This window comes from Neovison vison, chromosome 7 (assembly GCF_020171115.1).
Source record: "Neovison vison isolate M4711 chromosome 7, ASM_NN_V1, whole genome shotgun sequence".
Taxonomy (NCBI): domain Eukaryota; kingdom Metazoa; phylum Chordata; class Mammalia; order Carnivora; family Mustelidae; genus Neogale; species Neogale vison.
In genome coordinates this window covers 57,639,818-57,663,480 of record NC_058097.1, presented here as the reverse complement: position 1 = coordinate 57,663,480, position 23,663 = coordinate 57,639,818, and the positions used below count along the sequence as shown (strand labels likewise).

The 23,663-nt window shown below is 45.0% G+C and overlaps 1 protein-coding gene across 10 annotated transcripts; it reads right to left on the bottom strand.

The window, feature by feature from the left end:
* Positions 1-225: 225 nt before the first annotated feature.
* Positions 226-23,357, bottom strand: ZNF606 (zinc finger protein 606). 10 transcript variants are annotated; one of them, XR_006385536.1, is made up of 9 exons: positions 22,418-22,892; positions 21,762-21,878; positions 20,753-20,809; positions 20,143-20,225; positions 9,955-10,081; positions 9,405-9,500; positions 9,223-9,261; positions 8,897-9,039; positions 3,398-3,429 (listed from the first exon to the last, which is right to left on the bottom strand). XR_006385536.1 is itself a non-coding variant. In XM_044257411.1 (8 exons), exons 3-8 carry the CDS (start codon positions 21,790-21,792, stop codon positions 1,454-1,456), a joined length of 2,370 nt encoding a protein of 789 aa, XP_044113346.1. In that variant the 5' UTR covers positions 21,793-21,878; positions 22,418-22,759; positions 22,905-23,357; the 3' UTR covers positions 226-1,453. The 10 variants fall into 10 exon arrangements, 9 of the variants coding, with proteins under 9 accessions (XP_044113346.1, XP_044113347.1, XP_044113348.1 ...); XM_044257411.1 differs by lacking the exons at positions 8,897-9,039; positions 9,223-9,261 and adding an exon at positions 22,905-23,357 and having other exon boundaries at positions 226-3,429; positions 22,418-22,759; XM_044257420.1 differs by lacking the exon at positions 8,897-9,039 and having other exon boundaries at positions 3,395-3,429.
* Positions 23,358-23,663: the final 306 nt, after the last annotated feature.

Genomic DNA, 23,663 nt, shown 5'->3' with positions numbered 1-23,663 from the left:
TTTAAACCCATCAAGGGACATTCCTCAGCATTGCCCATACCTCCGGTGAGTCTCTCAGCCATTGCTGTGCTGTAATCCTCAGGGTTGTGGGTAGTGAAATCCTAGGGAACCCAGGTCCCAGAAAATGCACTGATTCTGAATGTCTAATCCAGATTTCATATTCCAAAGGAAGTTTAGCTCTCATGTTACCAGAAATCATTCAGGAAAGAGAGCAAGGTAACTTTCTCATTGTTCCATGATTTCTGGGTTTTTATTATTAAATATCTATCATAGAAAACTGAACAAAAGAAAAAAAAATAGAAAAAGATCACTGGAGAGACAGCATAACATAGTAGTTAAAAACATGACTCTGAAGCCAAAAATCTCAATTCCATTTCTTAATAGCTGTGTGTCCTTAAGTGGGTTTCTCAACATCTCTGCCCAATTTCTCCATTTATAAAATTGGGATAATAAAGGTACCTATCTCATAGAATTAAGGAGACTGAACAAGTTAGTATTTGAAAAGCATTTAAAACAAAGTCTAGCACATGATAAGTGCTGTATGTGTTTGTAAAACTTTTTAAAAAATCTTAAATTAACAAGGTTAATTTCTCCATGGGTCCTTCCAGTCTCTATCCAGATGGTACACATTTTTTAAGATGTTATAATAGATATGTATGTACAATTTTGCATTCTTTCATTCCTTAACATTATGTATACTGAAGCAGCATCCACAATTATAACCTTTAGTGATTGCCTAAAACAAATTACAAATGAATTGTCCAACGATGCAATCATAAGTGAACCATGGACACTGACACGCTGGGTCATAAACTGTCACCTCTTGTTCCACCATCAGTCTCACACTTCTAGGTAATAATCTTTCCACCATTAGTAATCTCATTTACTAATCTTTTCTAAGGTTAATCTTGATCAATAGTAAATATCCCGTTCAATACTATTTTTTCTTAAATTCAGATTTAGTATTTCATATTCTGTTCCTTAAAGGGCACCCACATCCTCCCTTTACAACAGCAAAATCTGTTACTTCCACTAAGCTTCCCATCCATTATTCCAGCTTGATGCAAAACAGTGTACTGTCTTTGAAAAACTTTTCCCAGAATAAGGTTTTCCCCTCAACAATGCACTCAGATCCACGAACAGCTGAAATCTCTTGTGAAAAGAAGTCTCATTCCCTACATTCATGTTCCTTAAATAGGATTCCTGGTGGACCATTAGGGGAGTTTGGAGTTTTCTTCACTGTAATTATCTGATGTTAAATAAAGGCTACATAACTGCTGAAAGCTTTTTCCAGTCTCTTCTTTCATAGGTTTCTTCTAAGAAGATATGTTCTATTGAATAGTAAGTCTTCCTGGATTCTTACTAAAAAATTTCCCCTCTTAGTTTATAGGGTTTTTTTTCTTTTTCAATGTGTTACCAAATGTACAATAAAAGAAAGATCTATCAATTCAATTCACAGTTTCTCTTCACTATGATTTCTCTGATGTTGAAGTAGGGCCGAGTGACCACTAAAGGCTTTTCCACAGTCACTGCATATAAAGCGTTTCTCTCCACTATGCATTCTCTGATGAATAATAAGAGAAGAATTCTTACAGAAAGCTTTCTCACAATGATTACATTTGTAGGGTTTTTCTCCAGTATGGTTCCTAAGATGTACAATCAGGGAAGAACTCTCATTAAATGCCTTCCCACATTCATTACATCTGTATGGTTTCTCTCCAGTATGAGTTCTCCGATGTGCAATAAGGTGAGAGCTACAGTTAAAGGATCTTTCACATTGATTACATTTATAGGGTTTCTCACCAGTGTGAATTCTCCGATGAGCAACAAGGTGACAGCTCTGGCTGAAGGATTTCCCACATTTATTACACTCATAGGGCTTTTCTCCAGTATGAGTCCTTTGATGTCTAACAAGGTGAGCCATCTGGCTGCAGGATTTTCCACATTTATTACATTCATAAGGCTTGATTCCAGAATGAATTATTTCATGTTTAGTGAGGGCTGAGCGTTCTCTGAATGCTTTGCCACATTCCTGACAGTTATAGGGCTTCTCTCCTGTGTGAGTTCTCTGATGTGCAATAAGATGGGAGCTCCAGCTGAAGGATTTTCCACATTCCGTACATTTGTATGGTTTTGCTCCAGAGTGAGTTCTTTCATGTTTACTAAGCGCAGAGTAATCCCTGAAAGCTTTTTCACATTCATCACATTTAAAGGGCTTCTCTCCAGTATGCATTCTCATATGGGCAATAAGATGGGAGCTCCAGCTGAAAGACTTCCCACATTCGGTACATTCAAAAGGTTTTTCTCCAGTATGAGTTCTCTGATGTCCAATAAGATGGGAGTTCCAGTTGAAAGATTTCCCACATTCGTTACATACATAAGGTTTCTCTCCTGTATGAATTCTTTTATGTACAATTAGATGAGAATTCCAGCTGAAGGCTTTTCCACATTTATTACATTCATAGGGCTTTATTCCAGTGTGAGTCCGCTCATGTTTAGTAAGGGCTGAACGATTCCTAAACACTTTTCCACATTTATCACATTCATAGGGTTTCTCTCCAGTATGTGTTTTCTTATGCTGGATAAGGTAAGAGCTCCAGATAAAAGATGTCCCACATTCATTATATTCATAGGGTTTCTCTGAGGTGTAAGTGCTTGTATGTTGAGTAAGGAATGAGTCATACCCGAAGACTTTCTCCCATTCATTGTATTTACAGGCTTTCTCTACAGTACCAATTTTCTGATGTTCCATAAATGATGAAAAATAAAAGATATTCTCATATTCTTTGTAACCATACTGGTTTTCTCCAATATGAAGTTGCGGATGTTCATTATATGATGGGCTCTGGTTAAAGATTTGATGGCATTCCTTATATTCATAGAGTTTTTCTCCTGTATGCATTCCCTTATGATCACCAAAATGTAGTATATGATTGAAAGATTTAACAGCATCAGTACATTTGAGAAGATTATCTCCAGTTTGTATCTTTTCAGGCTGAATAGGCTGTATGGACTGGTGGCAGGCTTTGTCATAATCAAGATTTCCACAGGTAATCTTATCTGCATACATTATGGCTGAGTTGCACCGCCAGCTTTCAGCATTTGTACCAGGCTTATAGAAATGTTCTATTTGAGAAACTCTCTGAGATGGAACAAAGTTTAAGTTCTGGCTATACTCTGCTCCAAGTTCACAGAATTCAGAACCTCTTTGAGACAGTACTTGCTTTTGCATGAAGACCATTTGCCTCATAGCTGTACTCTGATTCATGTGATACATTTCTAATTGGTCTTTACATCCTAAGACTTCTAACCGGGAGAACAAAGGATCATCCCATATATATCTTTCCAACTTCATGCTATGGGATTGTTCTTCCTCGAAAACACTTTGTGTTGGGATCAATGCTTTGCTTTCAAGATCTCTCATCCACTCTGAAAAAATGGGGAAAAAAAAAAAGCAATGAGAGCACAAAGAAAAAACTTCTAAGAACACAACAGAAAAAGTGAGATTTACTGTCCACATTATTGAAAAGGCAAATGCGGACTTATTTTCAAACAGATGTATAACACAAAGAAAGACTGTAATAGGGAAGAGGAGGATAATGAAAAGTGAACAACAAAGAGAATGTTAACCAGAGTTAAGTGTGTACTGGATACTAGTAAAAACCATTTAAGGAGTATTTTCCGATGAAAAGGAAGACCAGAATAAGGGTGTGTGGTAAAGAGTTAACTTCATGGGGCGCCTGGGTGGCTCAGTGGGTTAAAGCCTCTGCCTTTGGCTCCGGTCATGATCCCAGTGTCCTGGGACTGAGCCCCGCATAGGGTTCTCTGCTCAGCGGGGAGCCTGCTTCCTCCTCTCTGCCTACCTGTAATTTCTGTCTGTCAAATAAATAAATAAAATCTTAAAAAAAAATAAAAAAAAAGAGTTAACCTCATGGGGCACCTGGGTGACTAGGTCGGTTAAGCGTCTGCCCTCAGCACAGGTTATGATCTCAGAGTTCTGGGACCAAGCCCCACGTTGGGCACTCTGGTCAGTGGGGAGCCTACTTCTCCCTCTCATTCCCACTCCTGCTCTCTATTTCTGTCTCTCTCTCAAATAAATAAATATTAAAAAAAAAAAAAAAGTTAACTGCATACACGAGTTGGTCAATCTTTGCACATTTCCACAAAGGCCTGTTTCATGACTAGCCTTTGGCCAGCTACAGAAACTGAGGTCTTAGAATGGTCTAGGTATGTTCTACATGCTTGAGGTCTTGAAGCACGCTATCTCAGTATCACTAAATAGTTCGTACAAATGTCATTTGCTTTCTTTCTGAGAAACACCTGCTTTCTTTCTGGGGATGTGGAGTTTCAGTGACTGCAATCAGTCCTGCAGGCGCTGTGTACCCAAATGTCCAATCCCCAGTAAACACCCTGGACTCCTAAGCTCAGGCAAGTTTCCCAAGTAGATGACACTTCATACATGTTGTCGCAACTCACTGCTGAAGGAAGTAAATGTGTCCTTTGCAACTCCACTGGAAAAGGACTATTACGAGCTTGCACTTGGTCTCCTCCAGAATTGGTTCTTGTGTTTTTTCCCTTTGCTAACATTGCTTTTGTATCCTTTCACCATAATAAACCATTACTCTGAATATTATGACTTTGAGTTGAGTCCTTCTAGGGAATGACTGAACCTAAAGGGGATCTGGGGGATCCCTGACAAAGGGCAAAGTGAGTACTAGTAAGGTGAAAAAATAAGAAATAACTTGCTTAAAAAATACGTAAGTAACCACACCTTCAACTAATGTCTATTTTTATTTTTTTAAAGGTTTTATTAATTTATTTTATTTATTTCACAGAGAGATAGATAGATCACAAGTAGGCAGAGAGGCAGGCAGAGAGAGAGGGGAAGCAGACTCCCTGCTGAGCAGAGAGCCCGATGTGGGGCTCGATCCCAGGACTCTGAGACCATGACCTGAGCCGAAGGCAGAGGCTTAACCCACTGAGCCACCCAGCCGCCCCTTAACTAATGTTTAAATGATTCAAGTGTCCTAATTCATTTCTGTGTTATAATATCCTGACTCCCCCGACACATTATGACACCTGCCTCCCCAGAAGGAGGGGTTGGGGTTAAGAGAAAGTATCACCAATAAAAGTGAGTGGTCTGTAGTAGTTTCCTGTTGCTGCTGTAACAAATTATCACACATGTGGCAGCCTAAAATAACACAACCTTATTACTTTATAGCTTTGGCAGTCAGAAGTCCAAAATGGCTTTCAATGGGCTAAAATCAGGGTAGCTTCCCTCTAGAAGTTCTAGGGGAGAATCCACATCCTTGCCTTTTCCTGCTTTTAAATTTTTATTATTTATTTTTTGCCTTTTCCTGCTTTTAGAAGCTTCCTCCATTCTTTGGCTTACAGCTCCTTCCTCCATCTTCAAAGCCTATCATTCAATCCTGTTTCTGTAATCACATCTTCTTTCTGTGTCTCTGACACTCCTACCCCACTCTCATAAGGATCTAATGATTACCATGGGCCCACTCAGATAACACAAGATAATCCCTCCATCTACAAAGGTTTCTCACATCTGGGAAGCCCCTTTGCCATGTGAAGTACCATATTCATACATTTAAGATGTGGACATCTTAGGGCACCTAGATGGCTCAGTGGGTTAAAGCCTCTGCCTTCGGCTCAGGTCATGATCCCAGGATCCCGGGATTGAGCCCTGCATTCGGCTCTCTGCTCAGCAGGGAGCCTGCTTCCCTTCCTCTCTCTGCCTACTTGTGATCTCTGTCTGTCAAATAAATAAATAAAATCTTAAAAAAAAAAAAAAAAGGGATGTGGACATCTTTTGCGGGTAAGGATGGGGGGGCTTGTCATTATTCACCCTACCACAGGGTCTAAAGCTACAGACACCTGACAGGCCCTACATCCTTGTCCTCTTTCTCTTGGTTTTTCTTCGCTCTTCCTTACAAACCGTTTCCTTTGTTTTACCATCCAAGTCTGTTACAAAATGAGCTCTACTCTGCTTGAAAACTTGCATTTATTAGCAATTTCAAGCTTAACTCCTAGAAGTTAGGGAATGATCACCATACAGCTTTTGAATCCTTCCAAAAGGAACTTTAAGAACTAGTAGCTGACCAAATGAACAATTCTTGTCCAACTTTATATTCGATACTTGTGGCCTGAGAATCCAGAACCAGAGACAAGACAACAAAGTAAAGTCTAAACTGCAAGTCAGAATCTATGTGAGGAGAGGACTTCTGAACAGTTATGGACAAAACACAGAGTGTATCACTGAGACAATGTAGAGATGTACATGGTGGGTGGGTGTGAGGCTGGAAAAGGAGATCAGCACTGACAGAAGCAACCCAGGAAGATTTCACGCAAGAGAAATGACATAAGCTTGGCCTTCAAGCCTCACCTGACTACAGATAAACTGCTCTTAAATGGCATGAACTAGTCAGAAAATGAGAAAAATAAGAGAAAAAACTGAAGGTCTTGAAATCTAGTCAGAGTTATTGAAAAGGCTACTGTAATCACTACAGATTTACCGACAGAGACTTCATAATGAAAGATACCACCTAAGGTAACTGATAATAAGAATTTACTCATTAACTTGAGCTGGAATTTTGTAAGGAACCTGAGAATTGGTGGGAGCTGAATGATAAAGCTGACATTTCAGAGGAAGAAACTTTCAAGAGGTAGAAAAGAGATTACTTCTTGGAGAGGAAAGAGTGGGAAGTCAGGATGACTTCTCAATTCTAGCTTAGGGGACTCACAGAAGGCTGGTGCCAGGGATATGCATCAAGAAGAAGGGAAAACCATCTAGAAGGAAGAGATGAGGTTCCTGATTTCTCGAGACTAAGAAGATATTTGAGACGGTTTGCAAGAAGGTAGAGGCGTGAGGTTGGAGGCTTAGCATGGTGGCCCCGGAAGGTAACCCAGAATGGTCAGCAGCAAAAGTGGCAGAGTGAAAGCTTCCAGAATTCATGAGCCCTTGATGGAAGGTTTCAGATCTCAAGGGAAGCAACTGATGAGACTCCAAACCAGCCTAGTTCATTAGAATGGATGGAAGGACACCCACCTTCAGGGCTAAGAGCAGGCTATGACACACCGTTAAACTGAAAATAGCAAGATAACAGAACAGAGTCTATCACCATCTACTTTCAGAAAGGTGAAAACAATCATACCCCTATATGCTTGCAGCTGTATAAAGAAACTGGAAAAATACAGCAAATTAAGACTGATTATCTGGGGTAAGAGGTCAGTAAAAAATGGCAAAATAAGGGCCTTTGAAATTTCACCATTCCCTAAGAGCAACCACAACATGTAACTGTCAGAATCAATTTCCTCAGAATTCTATAAATTAACCAAAGTCTTGAAGCAGCTGAGGGAGGAGTTTATTCAAGAAAAACAGCTGTATTTTCATAACGTGAACTTTGTGGCACTGTAAGTTTCCCTTGTCCCATCTCTGGCTCCCCAGGTCTGCAGCAGCCTTGGAAAATTATAATCCGTATTTCTGGTACCAGAGGAAACAGAATGAAGCTGGAGGTTTCCCAATGCCTCATTTCCAAAGAACAGTCATTATTTGACCTTTTTGGTGGTTCCCTCGGAGACCTCCCTTGAAAGGCTGTCACGGGCTAGGACACTCTAGAAAGCTGGTATTTGTTAAACATTTACAGGCAATGTATTTAAAAAGTCACTACTGCCTGAGATGATGGTTAATAGCTGAAGCAAACAATACACAATACCAAGAAGATTTGTAAAAAGCTGCAGGTTAAGATGTTCACAGTGCTTTGAAAAGTTCTAATATATTCCTGGGAATCTCAAAGACCCATAATCATTAAACTATTACAGGTCAAAGACAGAATCCTGAAAGCAGCTAGAGAGAAGAAAATCATCACATACAAGGGATCTTCATATGATCAACAGTTCATTCCTCTTCAGAAACCAGAGAGGCTAGAAAGGAAAATACTATCAACCAAGAATTCTGTATCTGGCAAAACCTTCCATCCAAAATGAAGAGGAAAGGAAAGCACTCCCGATAAGCATCACCTGAGAGAGTCTGCTGCTAGCAAACATGGTCTGAAAGAAATGGGAGTCCTTGACATAGAAATGAAAGGACACTAGATAGTTAATTCAAAATACAGGGCACCACAGGGTGCCGGGGTGGCTCAGTCGTTAAGCCTCTGTCTTCGGCTCAGGTCATGATCCCAGGTTCCTGGGATCAAGCCCCGCACAGGGTTCCCTGCTTAGCGGGAAGCCTACTTCTCCCTTTCCCTCTGCAGCTACCTGCTCTGTTCCCTCTCTTGCTGGGTCTCTCTCTGTCAAATAAATAAATAAATTCTTTTTTTTTTTTTTAATTTTTAAAGATTTTATTTATTTATTTGACAGAGAGAGAGATCACAAGTAGTCAGAGTCAGGCAGAGAGAGAGGAGGAAGCAGGCTCCCTGCTGAGTAGAGAGCCCGACGTGGGACTCAATCCCAGGACCCTGAGATCATGACCTGAGCCGAAGGCAGCGGCTTAACCCACTGAGCCACCCAGGCACCCTAAATAAATAAATTCTTAAAAAAAAACCCAAAAAACAAAAAACAGGGCACCAATAAAGGTAACTACATAGGTAAATGTAACATGACATTACAAATGCATTTTTTGTTTTTAACTTTTTCCCCTATCTTATCTAAAAGACAAAAAAGCAAAGCAATAATTTTAAGTCTATGTTGGACAAATGATGCATGTAACTTGTGACAATAACAGCATAAAAGGGGGAGAATAGAGATATACGGAAGGAATTTTTAGATACTATAAAATTAATGTTATCAATCCAAACTAGACAGTTATAAATTCAGATGTTAATTATAATTGCCAGCGCAACCACTAAGAAAATAGCTCAAAAATTTATAGGAAAAAAGTGGTTACCTTTGTGTGTGCCCTGTGTGTGTAGGGAGTGTGGGAAGAATAATGCAGATAACAGCAGCAAAAGTAAATGAAACTTTTCAGCTTATTCCTTTGATATAGCTCTGGGTTTTCTGAGCCACGTGAATACATTACCTATATAAAACCTTAAAAAAAAAAAAGAGTAAGAGTCTGTGACTCCTTGCTACAAGTTTGGCAATAAAGGAAATAAAAAATTAAAAGGCAGGTAAGTGAATGAGGAATCATCGAGAAAGGGGCAGCAAAGAATATGAGAGGTACCAGGAGAGTGGATGGCAAGGAAAGAAAATGCAGCTCATTAAAACTGTTACCTTGTTAATAAGGTGGCCATCTTTGCTCTGTATCAACAGCTGCAAAAAAGTCAATAGATGGGATAAAGCTCCCTGGAGAATCATGACTGTCTGAGGAAGGTAACTCCTCGGCCTCAGCCCATTTCTCAAACAAGGAAGGCTCAGAGGAAAGTTCCTTGCTCCCAGCCGGGGCCTGCCCTCACCTGGACAAGTGCTTTGAGGATATGCCTGTTCCACGGACCATGGATCCTCTCCTTGCTCCAACAGAGAGATAACCTCCGGCTTGGCAATGTGATTCCCTATGCATGGAGGAAAACACAGCTTTGTAAACTGCCCTTGCCTAGAATTCCGAGTTCTCACTCGGGCACAATAAGCAAGCAGTCTCTCTCGTTTTATGCTTTATATGCAGAAGGAATTAGTCCCTGAACATCAGGGCTCAAGATCATCTTAGTACTTCTGAGATGCCCATGAGGCCTTTCCTTTTTTTTTTTTTTTTTAAGATTTACCAAAGAGCGTTATTGGTTGGTGGTGGTGTTAACATTGCTATTTTTTTTTAATGGAGATAGAAATGACATATCATGTAATCTCAGTTTCAGGTATACATGATTTAATATTTGTATACTTTGTGAAATGATAGTAATAAATCTGGTTAATATTCATTAGCATAGTTGCATCCTGTGAGCTTTTAAAGACCAAGTAGTAGAAAGTACTATGATGGAAATTGCTTCATTTACTCAGGCAGCTCTCCCTTACCCACAGACAGCAGATGCCCATAGGTCTCCAGCATCACATCGCGGTACAGGGTCCTCTGAACAGGGTCCAGCTGCCCCCACTCCTCTTGGGTGAAATCCACAGCCACATCCTTGAAGGTCACTGGTTCCTAAAAGAGCACATATGTTCCTGCTCAGCCCGCTGCCACACCCTCCCACATTCTCTGTGGATGGAGTGAAGCTGACTGTACTGGGGAAGAGACAGGACAAAGAGGAAGTGTCCTGGATGTGTTCAGTATTGTAACTGATGTGGGCCAGGTCCCACTGGGAGCCACACAAGGGCCCTGTATTTGGGATGTACTCTCAAGGGAATTAGCTATGCAGGCCCCTACTAACTACAGTGAAGATGAGCACGTCTCTCCTAAGGCTCTTATCCCATTCCAGTAATACTGGCTAGTGAGGATGGGATTAGCACCAGGGCAGTGCCCACCTTCCTCTCTGGAGATGAAGATACTTAAGCGCAGGACCAGGACGAAAGCAGACCACAAGCACTGGGCTGGAGTCTGCCCAACATGTGGATTTCGGATCCAGATGACTGATCTAAATGTTTACAGGCTATCCTCCTGGCCACTCTATCAGGAGGTTTCCATTTCCAGATCTTTCCTATCCCAAGGACTGGAGCTGGGAGTGAGCAAAAAAGTTTGAGCAAAGCAGCCCAGGCCAAAGAGAATCAGCTGCAGTTGCTGTCAAAGCACTTGAGTTCTGGGGGGCCTGGGTGGCTCAGTGGGTTAAACCTCTGCCTTGGACTCCAGTCATGATCCCAGGGGTCTAGGATAGAGGCCCACATCGGTCTCCCCACTCAGCGGGGAGTCTGCTTCTCTCCCTTCCTTTGCCACTCCCCCTGGTTGTGCTCTCTGTCAAATACATAAAATCTTTAAAAAAAAAAAAAAAAAGCACTTGAATTTTAAAATGTTCCAACTGAGCTCTTTGGGAAAAAAAGCAGGAATTCTTACTAGAAAACTAGAAAGGAAGATGAATTATAACCTAAGTCTGACTTTTGCAATGAACACATCTCTCACAGTGCTCTAAGATTTGATTTATTTGAGAGAGAGAGCGCAAGCACACCTCCAAGTGAGGGAGCACGAGAAGGTTGAAGGGAGAAGGGGGACAGGGAGAAGCAGACTCCCCACTGAGTGGGAAGCCCAATGCAGGGCTCGATCCCAGGACCTGGGGATTACGGCCAGAGCTGAAGGCAGGTGCTTACAGACTGAGCCACCCGGGCACCCCTCTCACAGTGCTCTTAAGCACTCTGTTATCTCGGGGAGCCCCAGGCAGAGTGCAGTATGCTCTCACTTGTGGTGGTGGAACTGAGCCATGCATCATGGGTGGCAGGTTAGAATCCCCCATAGGCCCTGACAGCTTCTAGGTCCTCCCCTCCATCCGCAAACTGGCTTTCTGGTCTCCCTCTGGGTCAGTGAATTTGAGTGTCCTCTGTGAGCCGCTACCCATGCCTGCTATGTCACTGTCTTTCCCACTACTTTCCTTTCTGTGCCCCAACCCCACCCCCAGCCAAGGCTCCCAAACTCGGCTCATCTCTGATCAGGGTCAGCTGTTGTAACTGGGTCCTCAGTGCAACAACTTGTACTGTCAGGCTGAACTGCTTTACACAACGCTTGGCTTAAAACACAGAATGGATTCTGCTGCAGTGATTCCCTGACAGCAAAATGCACTTAAAACTGCTGGGCATAACCTCTCTTAGGGAAACTATGCCTCACCTTGGACTCATCAAGGCCAATACCTTGGTTTTCTTCTACAGACCTGCCTAGGCCTCAGTTTCCTTGATGGGTGATATGTCTATGTTTTACATAACACAAATAACTTAAATGTAACATTTGCACAGAGAATTGCACAAAGCCTAAAGGAGCTGAAACCACAAGCTGTGTCCTTTCACAGAGCAGTCACACCTGGGCAGCGGCTGGGAGCCATGCTGTCCAACCGGATGCGCCTGCTGTGCTCACGCAGACTGCCTCATCTCCCCAGGGAGCAGCATCTACTTGATAGCTTCCACTTCACCCATGCTTAACAAGGTTCAAGGCCACAGCCTGGCAGCCATGGAGCTGGTGAACTGGGCCTCAGGTCAACCACCAGGAGAACCACCCCTCCCAAGATCCCAGTGGAATCCCCGTGCACAAATTTAAAAAGGAACAGATGAACTACATCTAAGAGACACTGAAGGACTGAAATCATGAGGGAGTGATTCCGCAACCTTTAACCAAACAGTGGACACGGGCAGTGATCATCAATGACTGCTAAATCACACATGGAAGGCAGACCAGAAACACGCCTGAATAACACGAAGACTAGTGGGGAGGCAGCTACTGTTAGCCTGATACGTCACATCACCAGAAAATGGGATCCCAGACATCCTGTGCCCCCGGTGCCACAAGTTAGGAAGGACTCAGCACCACCACTGATGTACTCGTGCCCAAAATATGGGACCTGAATGTACTCAGCCCTCCAGTCCAGTGATCAGTTACAGGAGACAAAGGGAAGAGGAATTCACCCAATGGCATCAAGATAGCAAAATCAGGCAAACCAACAAGACAAGGGACCTAATTTCTTCAGTATGTGACGCACACATAGCGTGTGTGGTCCCCTTTTTTGGATCCTCATTTGAATCAACCAACCATAAAAGGTATTTAGGGGACAGGTGGGAAAACTGAACACTGCCTGAGTGTTAGCTAATAGTAAGGAATCACTGTTAATTTTATTGGGTGTGTAAAGGTAGTGAGAAAGGTATTATTTTCTTAAAAATTATGTACCTTTTAGAAAGACACGTTAAGTGTTTATAAGCAAAATAACAGAATAGCCGAAATTTAAGATATTCCAGTTTCCGAAAAGTGTCAGGAGAGATGAAAAGAAAGGCAGAAAGCTGAAAGCTGATGGTTGTCGTTACCGAACAGGGTGTCTGTAATAATGCCGCCGACGAAGAAATGTTCACATCCTAAATCCTAGAACCTATGAGTGTTACCTTACTACAACAAAGGGACTTTGCAGAGATGTGATTATGTTAAGGATGATGATTTGGGGAACTTACCTTGGATCAATCAGGTGGGCTCAGTGTAATCACAAAGGTCCCTGCAAGTGAAGGAGGGAGGAGGGTCAAGCCAAAGCAGGAGATGAGACACTGGAAGCAGAGGTGGGAGTGATGTACAGGGAAGATGGAGGTGGGTACCAGGAGCCAAGAAATGCAGGTAACCTCCAGAAGCTGGAAAAAGCAAGGAAACAGATTCTCCTGGAGCTTCCAAAGGGAACACAGCTCTACAGAGCTCCCCTGCCACTGCTTTCGTCTGTGAAAAACGTTATCATTTATTGACATCTGAAGGGGAAAAGACATAATAATATATGCCAAAGAGCTATCAGCGGGAAGACAGAGCTGGCCAACTGCCAAAAGCCTACAGACCCATTTTAGACTTTTTAGCTCTAGAACGAGAGAGTAATCTACTTTTTTAAACCACTAAGTTTACAGTGATTTGTTACAATGGTAACAGGAATAACATAAGGTTCAGATTCCACTTACAGTTGGAAAATCTCCCAAAGTTTTGTTAAGAATGGGAACTACTCCGAAGAGGCCACTGGCACGCAGTGCTCCACACACTGCTGCACGACGGGGAACAGAGGAAAGTGTGGCAGACTAAGGAAAGAGCAGAGCAGATCTCAGCCTCACAGGTCAGAAGGGGCTATGCTGGAAGAGGTTCCCAGGTGAGGCTTCGGGCCCTGAGCTGAAATGATAATGGTGAAGGCAGGATGGGGGAAAGGGAGGCTGGAAACGGGGGTCTGTATCCAGGAGAGCTCTGCCTGGTGTCCCACCTCCCGACCGGCCACTCCACCTTGTGGACAACATGCCCATCTGCCGCCCTGCACTTGCACTTGGGCAACACGGCCAACACGACCCTTCTCACACACAAGAATGTGGGAGGTTCTAAGGCTGCTCAGGTGACCAGCAACCCCAGAGCTGAAATCTCTTCCACAGGACATGGGGTAGGGAGGTTTGTGGCCTGAGAGCCAATGCACACCCGGGAAACCCGAAGCACAACCAGCTTGATAATCCAAGCCCAACCAGGTCCATGGAGCTTAGAGTGAGACCTGTCAGGAGGCAGATAGACAGACACACACACGAAGGGAGGCTAATCGGGAACCAGAATAGTTCAGCCACAACAAAGCAGGGTGCTCCTCACCGCGCTTTCCTTCCAGACACAGAGACCGGAGCCCTGGATATGTGAGGAACAAGTGCAGACAGCTGGAAAGACCAAACTCGGACCAAAACAAAAACAGAACAGAGGCAGCGGCTACATCCAACTTTCAATGACCTGCAATTCCATTTCCCCGACTGGAGATGTCAGTTATAAAACAGGCCAGGATGATACGAGAGAGGCTCTGAAGGAACAAGAATTCCCTGAACACAAAGACGCAGCCCTTGCTTCAGGAGGCCCACCACCTAATAGAAGGCCTCAGAAACGGAACAAGTACAAAGGAACAGGACAGATTTTTTTTAAATACAAGAGTTCTTGGGACGCCTGGGTGGCTCAGTTGGTTAAGCGGCAGCCTTTGGCTCAGGTCATGATCCCAGTGTCCTGGGATCGAGTCCCACATCGGGCTCCTTGCTCGGCAGGGAGCCTGCTTCTCCCTCTGCCTCTAGTCTGCCACTCTGTCTGCCTGTGCTTGTGCTCTGTATCTCTCTCTCTAACAAATAAATAAAATCTTAAAAAAAAGAGTTCTTAAGACACACACAAAAAATACTAGCCACAAGCAAAGACATACATGTTTAATAAAAATATCCTGGAAAACATTTGATAAGACACCACAGAGTTAAGACAAGCTATAGACTGGGAAAAGAAAATTCACATAAGGCAAAGATTCAGGATCCAGAATGCATGTAAAATGCCCGCATATCATCAGGTCAGAGACCACACACATCTAGGAACGAAAGCAGATAGACCGACGGTCAGTGACGACATGGAAAGATAATCTCACCAGCAGTCAAGCAAGCATGAAGGAACACACTATACCTTTTCAGTCTTGAGATAAGCAAAAATTAAAAGACCCGACACTGCAAAGTGGCAGCAGAGATGCAGGGAAAACGGGCACTCTTTCGCAATGGCGACAAGAGGCTTTGTACCTTCCAAGAGCCACGTGGCAGCACTGGTCGTATTGAAAACACATACACCCTGACACTAAGCGTCATTCTGCTTCTAGGGGTATGTCTACATTAACAAGTATGTGTGTGCGTCCAGTGAAATGACAAGAATTTTCACACTGCTTCTCCTGGAATAGCAAAACTGGTGGGGGGTAGGGAACTTCTGAGCCCATCCGTCAAAGGATGAACAGAGGGCGAAAGGAATGAACTTAATCTCTCACACGGATGGACCTTCAAAGTAGCCCTGAATAAGCAAATAAAGATGTAGAAAAGCAGGTAGGAAAAGCATTGCCTTAAAAAAAAAGAATGGGGTGCCTGGCTGATTTAGTCAATAGTGCATGAGACTCCTGGTCTCAGGGCTCTGAGTTTGAGCCCCATATTGGATAGAGAGGACTTAAAAAAATATTTCAAAATAGGGGCGCCTGGGTGGCTCAGTGGGTTGGGACTCTGCCTTCAGCTCAGGTCATGATCCCAGGGTCCTGGATCGAGCCCTGCATCAGGCTCTCTACTCAGTGGGGGGCCTGCTCGCCCCGTCAATTAAATAGGTGAAATCTTTTTTTTTTTTAATTTTATTTATTTATTTGACAGATGGAGATCACAGAGAAGCAGGCAGAGAGGAGGAAGCAGGCTCCCTGCTGAGCAGAGAGCCCGATGCGGGGCTCGATCCCAGGACCCTGGGATCATGATCTGAGCCAAAGGCAGAGGCTTTAACCCACTGAGCCCCCCAGGCGCCCCTAAATAGGTGAAATGTTTAAAAAAACAAAAAAACCCCTAGAATATTAGGGGCACCTGGGTGGTTCAGTCGTTAAGCATCTGCCTTCAGCTCAGGTCACGATCCCAGAGTCCTGGGACCAAGCCCCAAGTCAGTCTCCCTGCTTGGCAGGAAGCCTGTGTCTTCCTCTCCCACTCCCCCAGCTTGTATTCCTTCTTTCACTATCTCTTTCACTCTGCCAAATAAATAAGTATCTTAAGGAAAAGAAAAAGAATATTACTATCTATGTGATATTTGTAGGAACAGATTATCTACCTACAAGCATGAAAATTATGTGTGAACACACCAAAAGCAGTCACCCTGCGTAAGTGCGGCAAGAGAATCTAGCTGGAAGGAAAATGAAGCGAATATAACATTAACTGTTTATTCAGAGTAATGGAGATCATGTTGGATTACTTTTCATACTTCTCTGTAATTATGGATTTGTCCAAACAAAAGTTTCGACCAAGTATTCCCAGATTTGTAGATGTTATCAAAGTGTAAGTGATCATGGACTGCCAAACAGGAAGGAAAAAAACACCCCCAGCTGAATGTTGGGGCCCAGAGCTCATGAAGGCCTTGAAGATACAGAAAATGCAAAATCAAGACTGGACATGGAACAGAAAGAAGGGGAAAGGGGGAAGTCAAGGACCCAGTCTCAGCAGCTGTGGGGACAAGAGGGACCCTAGCAGCTAGGAGTGAGCTGTTCCACTCCCAGGTAACCCTTACCTGAACTTGCACTTTACAGTAACCATCTGCAAGGATGACTCAAAAACGTCTCACCCAAATTTCCTGTAATCATGTTTGCACACTGCATCTGGCACATACGTTTGAGCACGTACCGGGGCTCTCCACAGCACTTTATGGAGTCTGCTAACCAGTCACACATCTAAACCACGGGAGGGCTTGAGGGACACAGGGTCCTAAGATGGGTCTCAGGTCCTGCATTATCTGAAACCATGGACAGGCTGGCCCATTCATGGAATCTGGGGAAATTCAGATGGGTTCTTTGGCATCTTCAGAATTTCATTAATACTTAGTGCAGCTCTTTGCAGGGAAGGCAAACAACTCTGAGGAGTACTAGATTACTGTCATGGGCATGTTTACCACGCAGAAAGCACTGGTGGACTGTTACACAGGGGTTTGGGAGTTTCCATATTTGAGGAAGCTGGCTGGAGTTTTTTTAAATGGGATATTGTTATTTTCCCTCTTCTTCAAATAATGGGATCTGAGCTCCCACTAGTTGAAAATTTCACTAACCAACATTTTCCTCAAAAGGGACTATTCAGATAACGAGGGATGACAGCATTTGACGTTTTCACCAGGTGAGTGCTTTATTTCAGCATTTAATTTGGAGGAACAATAGAGGGATATGGAGCTCTTGTTAGTGTTCCTGAAGACCTCGCTTAATACAAAACTCACATGATTCAAGTCTTGAGTTTCCCACAGGGAAAAATCTGAAGTGTGGGGAGGGTCCAGGAGCATGTTCTCAGAAATCACAACTCTTCAGACATTGGAGGGTGTTGTCATTTCACTTCTCCATTTTATTTTCTCAGCATTAACTCTAATGATTATTCTCAGAAACCCTTGCATAAATTAACAGCAGAGTGCAGCCCAGTGGTTATTAAGGCTTCTTCACAATATTTCATTACAGCTAACTCTGTTCCCAAGGGACTGATTCAGGACCCACCTTTCAGCCTAGCCCCACTGCTGATTCTGTTACAGAATCTAAACAGGACCATATTATCATAGCGGCAGTGAACATGACGGTCACCCAAGTTCTAATGCCAGACAACCACCACTCCGCATCACGTGCTTCAGGCCCAGCTGCCTCCCCATGGGAGCAGCGTGCTTGTGATGCGCTCTGCCAATCAGCTTTGAAACTGTGGGAGACTCCATTACATTTTTTTTTTTTAATTTGGGGGGAGGCATAAAGTTGAAATTTTATTAATATGTTTATATCTCAGTATCTTATATTTGCTTGATTCATTATTTTAACTTAGAAAAGAAAAACCTAAATATAGTAATGAAATTATTTTTCTTCATCTTTCATAATAGGGAGTCAAAAAGGTAAATGTGAATTTCATGAATCAGGATGAAAATCTCTCTTTTAGAAATATGGAGATAACCCTAAGAAACCAAAAAACGTAAGTTAAAAATGGCTGCCTCTGAATCATAAAAAGAAATAAAGTGTTGATATGTACAACATAAATGATCCTTAAAAATAGAAACCAGACATGAAAGGCCATATATTGTATGATTCCCTTTACATGAAATGTCCAGAAAACAAAAATGAAGAAAGTAAATTAGCAGGTCCCAGGGGTTGAGGGCAGTGGGAACAGGGATTGACTACTAATGGGTACAGGATTTCTTTTTGGGTTGATGAAAATGATCTATTGGTTGGTAATAGTTATCCAATCCTGTGAATATATGAAAAGTCATAGAACTAAGGGTATGACTATGGTATTTGAATAGTATTTTTAAAAGGTTGTTATAAAAAAAGTTTTGTTGGGTGCCTGGTGGCTCAGTGGGTTAAGCCTCTGCCTTCAGCTCAGATCGTAATCTCAGGGTCCTGGGATTGAGCCCCATATCGGGCTCTTGCTCAGCAGGGAGCCTGCTTCCTCCTCTCTCTGCCTGCCTCTCTGCCTCCTTGTGATCTCTGTCAAATGAATAAATAAAATCTTAAAAAAAAAAAAAAGTTTTGTTTAGGGCATCTGGGTGGCTTAGCTGGTTAAGCAACTGCCTTCAGCTCCGGTCTTGAACCAGAGTCCTGGGATAAAGTCACTCACGTATCAGGCTCCCAGCTCCATGGGGAGTCTTCTTCTCCCTCTGACCTTCTCCACTCTCCTGCTCTCTCTCTGTTTCTCTCTCAAATAAATAAATTAAAAAATTTTGTTTGTTACATGCTGCCTCTAATGAAGAAGCTGGGCAAGAGAAAAGGGAGATGTCACCTTTCCAATACTATCTACTCTGCTATCCTATTTCCTGCCACCTTTCCCATATCAACTCTGCTGTCCTGTTTCTCTCAGGAGCCATCCTTTTTTTTTTTTTTTTTTAAAGATTTTATTTATTTATTTGAACAGACAGGCAGGCAGAGAGAGAGAGAGAGAGGTAAGCAGGCTCCCTGCTGAGCAGAGAGCCCGATGCGGGACTCGATCCCAGGACCCTGAGATCATGACCTGAGCCGAAGACAGCAGCTTAACCCACTGAGCCACCCAGGCGCCCCTCAGGAGCCATCCTTATGCCCTTACAGTCACAAAGTTCCCCTGCTGTCACTCCCTTACACCTCTAAAGTCTTCTCCTAGGCCCTGGTCACAATGACACCTAAAATGCAAGCCTGCTTCCCACAGCCCCCTTCTCCCCACACTCCGGCCAGGGACACCCTTCCAGCCATATTTTAGACACTCGCACCTCCTGCTCCCAACACTTATGAGGCTTTTTATTACCACCAGGATGGCCCTGGCTCTGAAGTAGGCATTCAGGGCACGGCAGGGTTCATCCTAGCCTCTCCATCCTAAATTCTGATTGGGGTCAGCTTTCACCCAGACGCTGGTCATGCAATACCCCCGCCCCTGCCACACACCAGTGGTGCTATACAAGGCCAGACCCCTGCTTACCAGGCTGATGAAGCCCTTTTACCTCTTGGTGCAAGTGTGTCATGTCTCCCGGGCAGCCTCTCTCCCCACAATGGAAGGATTCCAGCTGCTCTGAACTCGAGACTCTATGCAAACCCACCCACTCACCAAGGCATTAGTTGGGTTCAGCTTTGCCAAGGCTTGGGGCCTCTCTAAACATCTCAGGCTCATGTCCTGAACCCCATGTACAGTACCAGCAGGCCATGAGTCTCAGTAGCCAAGTGAACCATCTTGGAAAAGGAACTGAGAATTCCTCAGGACCAGGGCTTCTCCATGTTCCCGTCCCAGCAAGCACAGAGCTCACAGGACAGCATCAAACTGAATGAGGCACTGAACACATGAGGTAAGGTGGGAGGAGGAAGGGGGGCTGCCGGCCAAAGGGGTAGCCCCTCCACCCCCAGAACAACACACAGCAGAGCTGGGGCTCAGGAATGGGAATAGGCTGGTTGATAATGTGGCTCCAAGTCACAGAAAACTGTTTAAATTCTTCCTGAATGCTCAGAAAGCCATAAACTTCTGGCCGATTCCTTCTCTACCCAAACTCTAGCTGTTATAAAGTGATGAACACAGACTAGGATGGCAGGGGACAACCCGGACACCTTAGGGAAGAGCACAGCCCTTCAGGAAAAAGCAGAAGCCCCACTTCACCTGGATTTGGGCTGTCGGGAACCCAGTGGCCCTCCTCTCCTCCTCAGCATTCTCTTCCACATGGCAGTCCTGAGGACACAGAGCTGGGGAGGAAAACAAAGTCACAGAGGCAACTCTCTCTGCAAGAACTATGCCCACACAAGGCCTTCCTCCTGGGGGGCGGGGAGGTTGCTCAGGGAGAGCCAGTTTCTGGTCTTCTCTGTCAGGCAAATGAGAAGACTCACCTCCTCATTTTATAGATGAAGGAAAAGGGGCTGAGAGAAGATAAGGAATGTGCCTAAACATGAACCCTGCACTGTCCCTGTTTGCTGAGGCACTGTCTCTGAGAAGCAATGTCATTCACTTCTTCTGGGCCTGAGCCACAAATGGCCACACATTTATTCTCATGCACCCTGTCCTGGAGGTGTCACCATCACTTTATCTCCCAGTGGCATGTTCTGATCCTTTCCTGTTCCAGCTCTGCACAGAGACAGATCTGGACCAGAGTCCCTCGCGTCCCACCCCGGCTCTAAACCCCCAACTCTGATTCCTGGCCGAGGAAGGAGAGTGCTGGGAGAAGCCAAGACATAGAAGCCAACATGGCCAATGGGGACACAGGGTCTTGACTCACCCCAGGAGGCCCATGGATCAACAGCCGAGATTCCCCAGGACTGGTCCGTAAGGACACCTGCACCAGATCAGGTTAGGACAAGTAAAGACAAGGCACTCTGACAACAATCCTAGTGACTAAAGGCAACAAAATGGAAAAGGAGGTCCGTCTCACTAATGGGTGTAACAAACTTCCATAAACACAGCCCACGGGAATGTGACAAAACCCAACATAATAAGCTAGATTTAAACCAGAAATTCATAGGTAAGTCATTATCAGAAAATCTGCTGTGATGTAGCCACAGAACAGTTAAGAACAGAACCCCTTAAACGGCCAAAGAGGTATCTAATAAAATGTTTAACATTACCCAATTTTTAAAATAGTCTTAGTAAGGCACTCCCTAGACGTCTTTATGGATAGATAAGTGAAACCTCACTTAAAGATAGTATACCGCTGACATCACACTTAAAAAAAACTTAACAGTTTTTTTAAAAGATTTTATTTATTTTATTTGACAGACAGAGATCACAAGTAGGCAGAGAGAAAGAGGAGGAAGCAGGCTCCCACTAAGCAGAGAGCCCGATGCCTGGGCTCGATCCTGGATCACGACCTGAGCCGAAAGCAGAGGCTTTAACCTACTGAGCAACCCAGGCGCCCCTTAACACTTTTCTTAAATTACATGCCAATGCTGTAAAACCAGAAACAAAAATAAAGCTAAAATATGTCAGTGGTAGAGAAATTCTGATTGAATGTATGACTGTCTAAGAAATCCCACAAATCACTAGAAAATCTCTTGGAACAAAATGAGACATCTTAGGACTATAAAATATACAAAAATTACACGGTGTTTTACAACAAGTTTCCCTTTTCACCAACAACCAAACTGTTTTTCTTTAAACGTCACTCAGTTCTAATTCTATACCAAGACCCCCTGCAATCCCCCCAAACACTTGGCCCCTGCCCAGCTTTGACCCCTGGCTGCAGCAGGTTGCTGCTGGGAAGGCCCAGAAGAAACAGAATTTGGACTCACCCCAGGAGGCCCACGGGTTTATGGCTGCCATCTCACAGGATCAATGGACCAGGTGCCTGCCCAGATGCACAGGGCTAGGGACTCCGGTAACTGACGGAATACAACTGCCGTACCAACCTAATGACAAAATGGAAACCACAAAAGCGGTCCTTTCTCTGGAAAAGATCCAGAGGGAACAAAGACAGCTTATAGGCAGAAGAGCAGACTTCTATAAGCATTGTAAGAAAACAGAATTTACATGTGAAAACAACAGAATGAAGAGTGAGATGATTAAGCTGAAAAAAGAGCACAATCCGGGATGAGAGGGTGGAAATTTGTCAATGGCTCCCAAAAGACAGCCAATGACAACTTCGAGGTAACTTTTTGGTGATTCACAAAAATTACTGTAGTATCTACCTGCACCGCCCCGAAAACTGGCTGCCTAGAGCTGGGGGTAGGGAGAAATGCGGACGGACCGCTTAACGGGTGCAGGGGTTTCTTTTGGGAAGTGATGAAAATGTTCCGGGATTAGATGGTAGTTTTTTTACTTCAATTCTCTAAATGCACAACAAAACCAGTGAATCGTAGTCTAGAATGGTTAATTTTATGTTATGCGAATTTTATCTAAAAGGAAAGGAGGAAGAGAAGCATTTAAGAAATCAACCTGGAAAACCTACCAGGCCCAAGGTTGTCGTTTTTCCTGGAGCCCAGACCACAAACTCCGGAGGTTCCAAGTCTTTGTGCAAGCCCCAAGACCTCTCTGAGGCCTCCAGGGCCAACTGGCAGAGCTCTGCGGATTCCTGGGAGCGCGCTTAAAGCACCAGGACGCCTACTGGGCCCCAGGAACACCGGGACCTGCTCCAAAACTCAAAGTAGGCAAACTATTGGGCACCGCTGTTTGCAACTTAACGAAGTCCGCCGTCACTGCAAGCGTCAAGGAAGCGAGGCCTGTTCCCCTCCCGCGTTCGTCGCTGTCCTTCAGCGCCTCTGGCGAACCCGCGAGGACAAGAAAACACCCGCTGGGGAAAGAAAGGTGTTCGTTCCCACTAACGGCCTCAGAGGCATCCTCATCACCTGCTGCACCGCCTCCCGCCCGATCTTCCTCTGCAAGACCCGGGACGGACGGGATGCTCAGGAGCCCGTACAGGGAGCGGCAGGCCTTACCTGGTTCGCGGCTCCCGGTCTCCCCGCCCCGCGAGCCGGTCCCCGCCGCTCTGGACAAGCGACTTAGCAAGCTCGGGGGCGCTCGGCTGGGGGCGTCCGGCTTTTGTTCCGCTCCAGGGTTCGGCCCGGCGGTGCACCTGGGACCCTCGCGCGCGGCCGCGGAGACAAAGACGTGCCCGGCCGACCACTGAGCCCCGGCGCCAGGCCCGACGTGCAGGGCTCCCCCGGGCGCGGCCAGTTGGCCGAGCGCGGCCGCGAGCCCGGAGGCGGGAGAACCAAAAGAAACGGGGGCGAGAAGCCAGCGCCGAAAGGGCAGACGTGGAACCCGCCCTCGCGCCGCGCCGGCCCCGCTGGCAGGCGCCGCGCCTTTCCGCTCGTTCTCCCGACCCTCCTAGCCCTCGGTGACTACAGCGCCTACAGACCCACCGCCTCGGCGACCGCCTCACCTCGGCGGCGGACAATGGCGGCCGCTCCCCCGGCGTCTAACAGGGTACACCGCGCGGGCTCCTGGGAGTTGTAGTTCCGGGCGGTACGCTTCCGGTTAATCCGGAAGCGTCGCCACCACAGGTACCAGGAGCATTTCCGCCTCGCGTTCCGCCTCCGCGGCTTCGCGGGCCTACCTGGTCGTCTAGTATCCCAGCTCCTGGCCAGCGGGACGGTGCTGTCCCGGGCGCAGACCACCCTCCCCGCCGCCGCTGCCCAACTCCGGAAGGCCTGGGTAGGTCGCGAGCCCACGAGCCTCAGTTTGCCGTCTGTGAA

Coding starts and splice junctions, on each gene's coding strand:
- ZNF606 (XM_044257411.1), bottom strand. CDS start 21,792: ATGGCAGCCATAAACCCGTGGGCCTCCTGGG. Junction 20,810..21,761: donor AAACCCGTGGGCCTCCTGGG/GTGAGTCCAAAT, acceptor GATCTGGTGCAG/GTGTCCTTACGGACCAGTCC. Junction 3,430..9,404: donor TCCTCAAAGCACTTGTCCAG/GTGAGGGCAGGC, acceptor CCATTTTTTCAG/AGTGGATGAGAGATCTTGAA.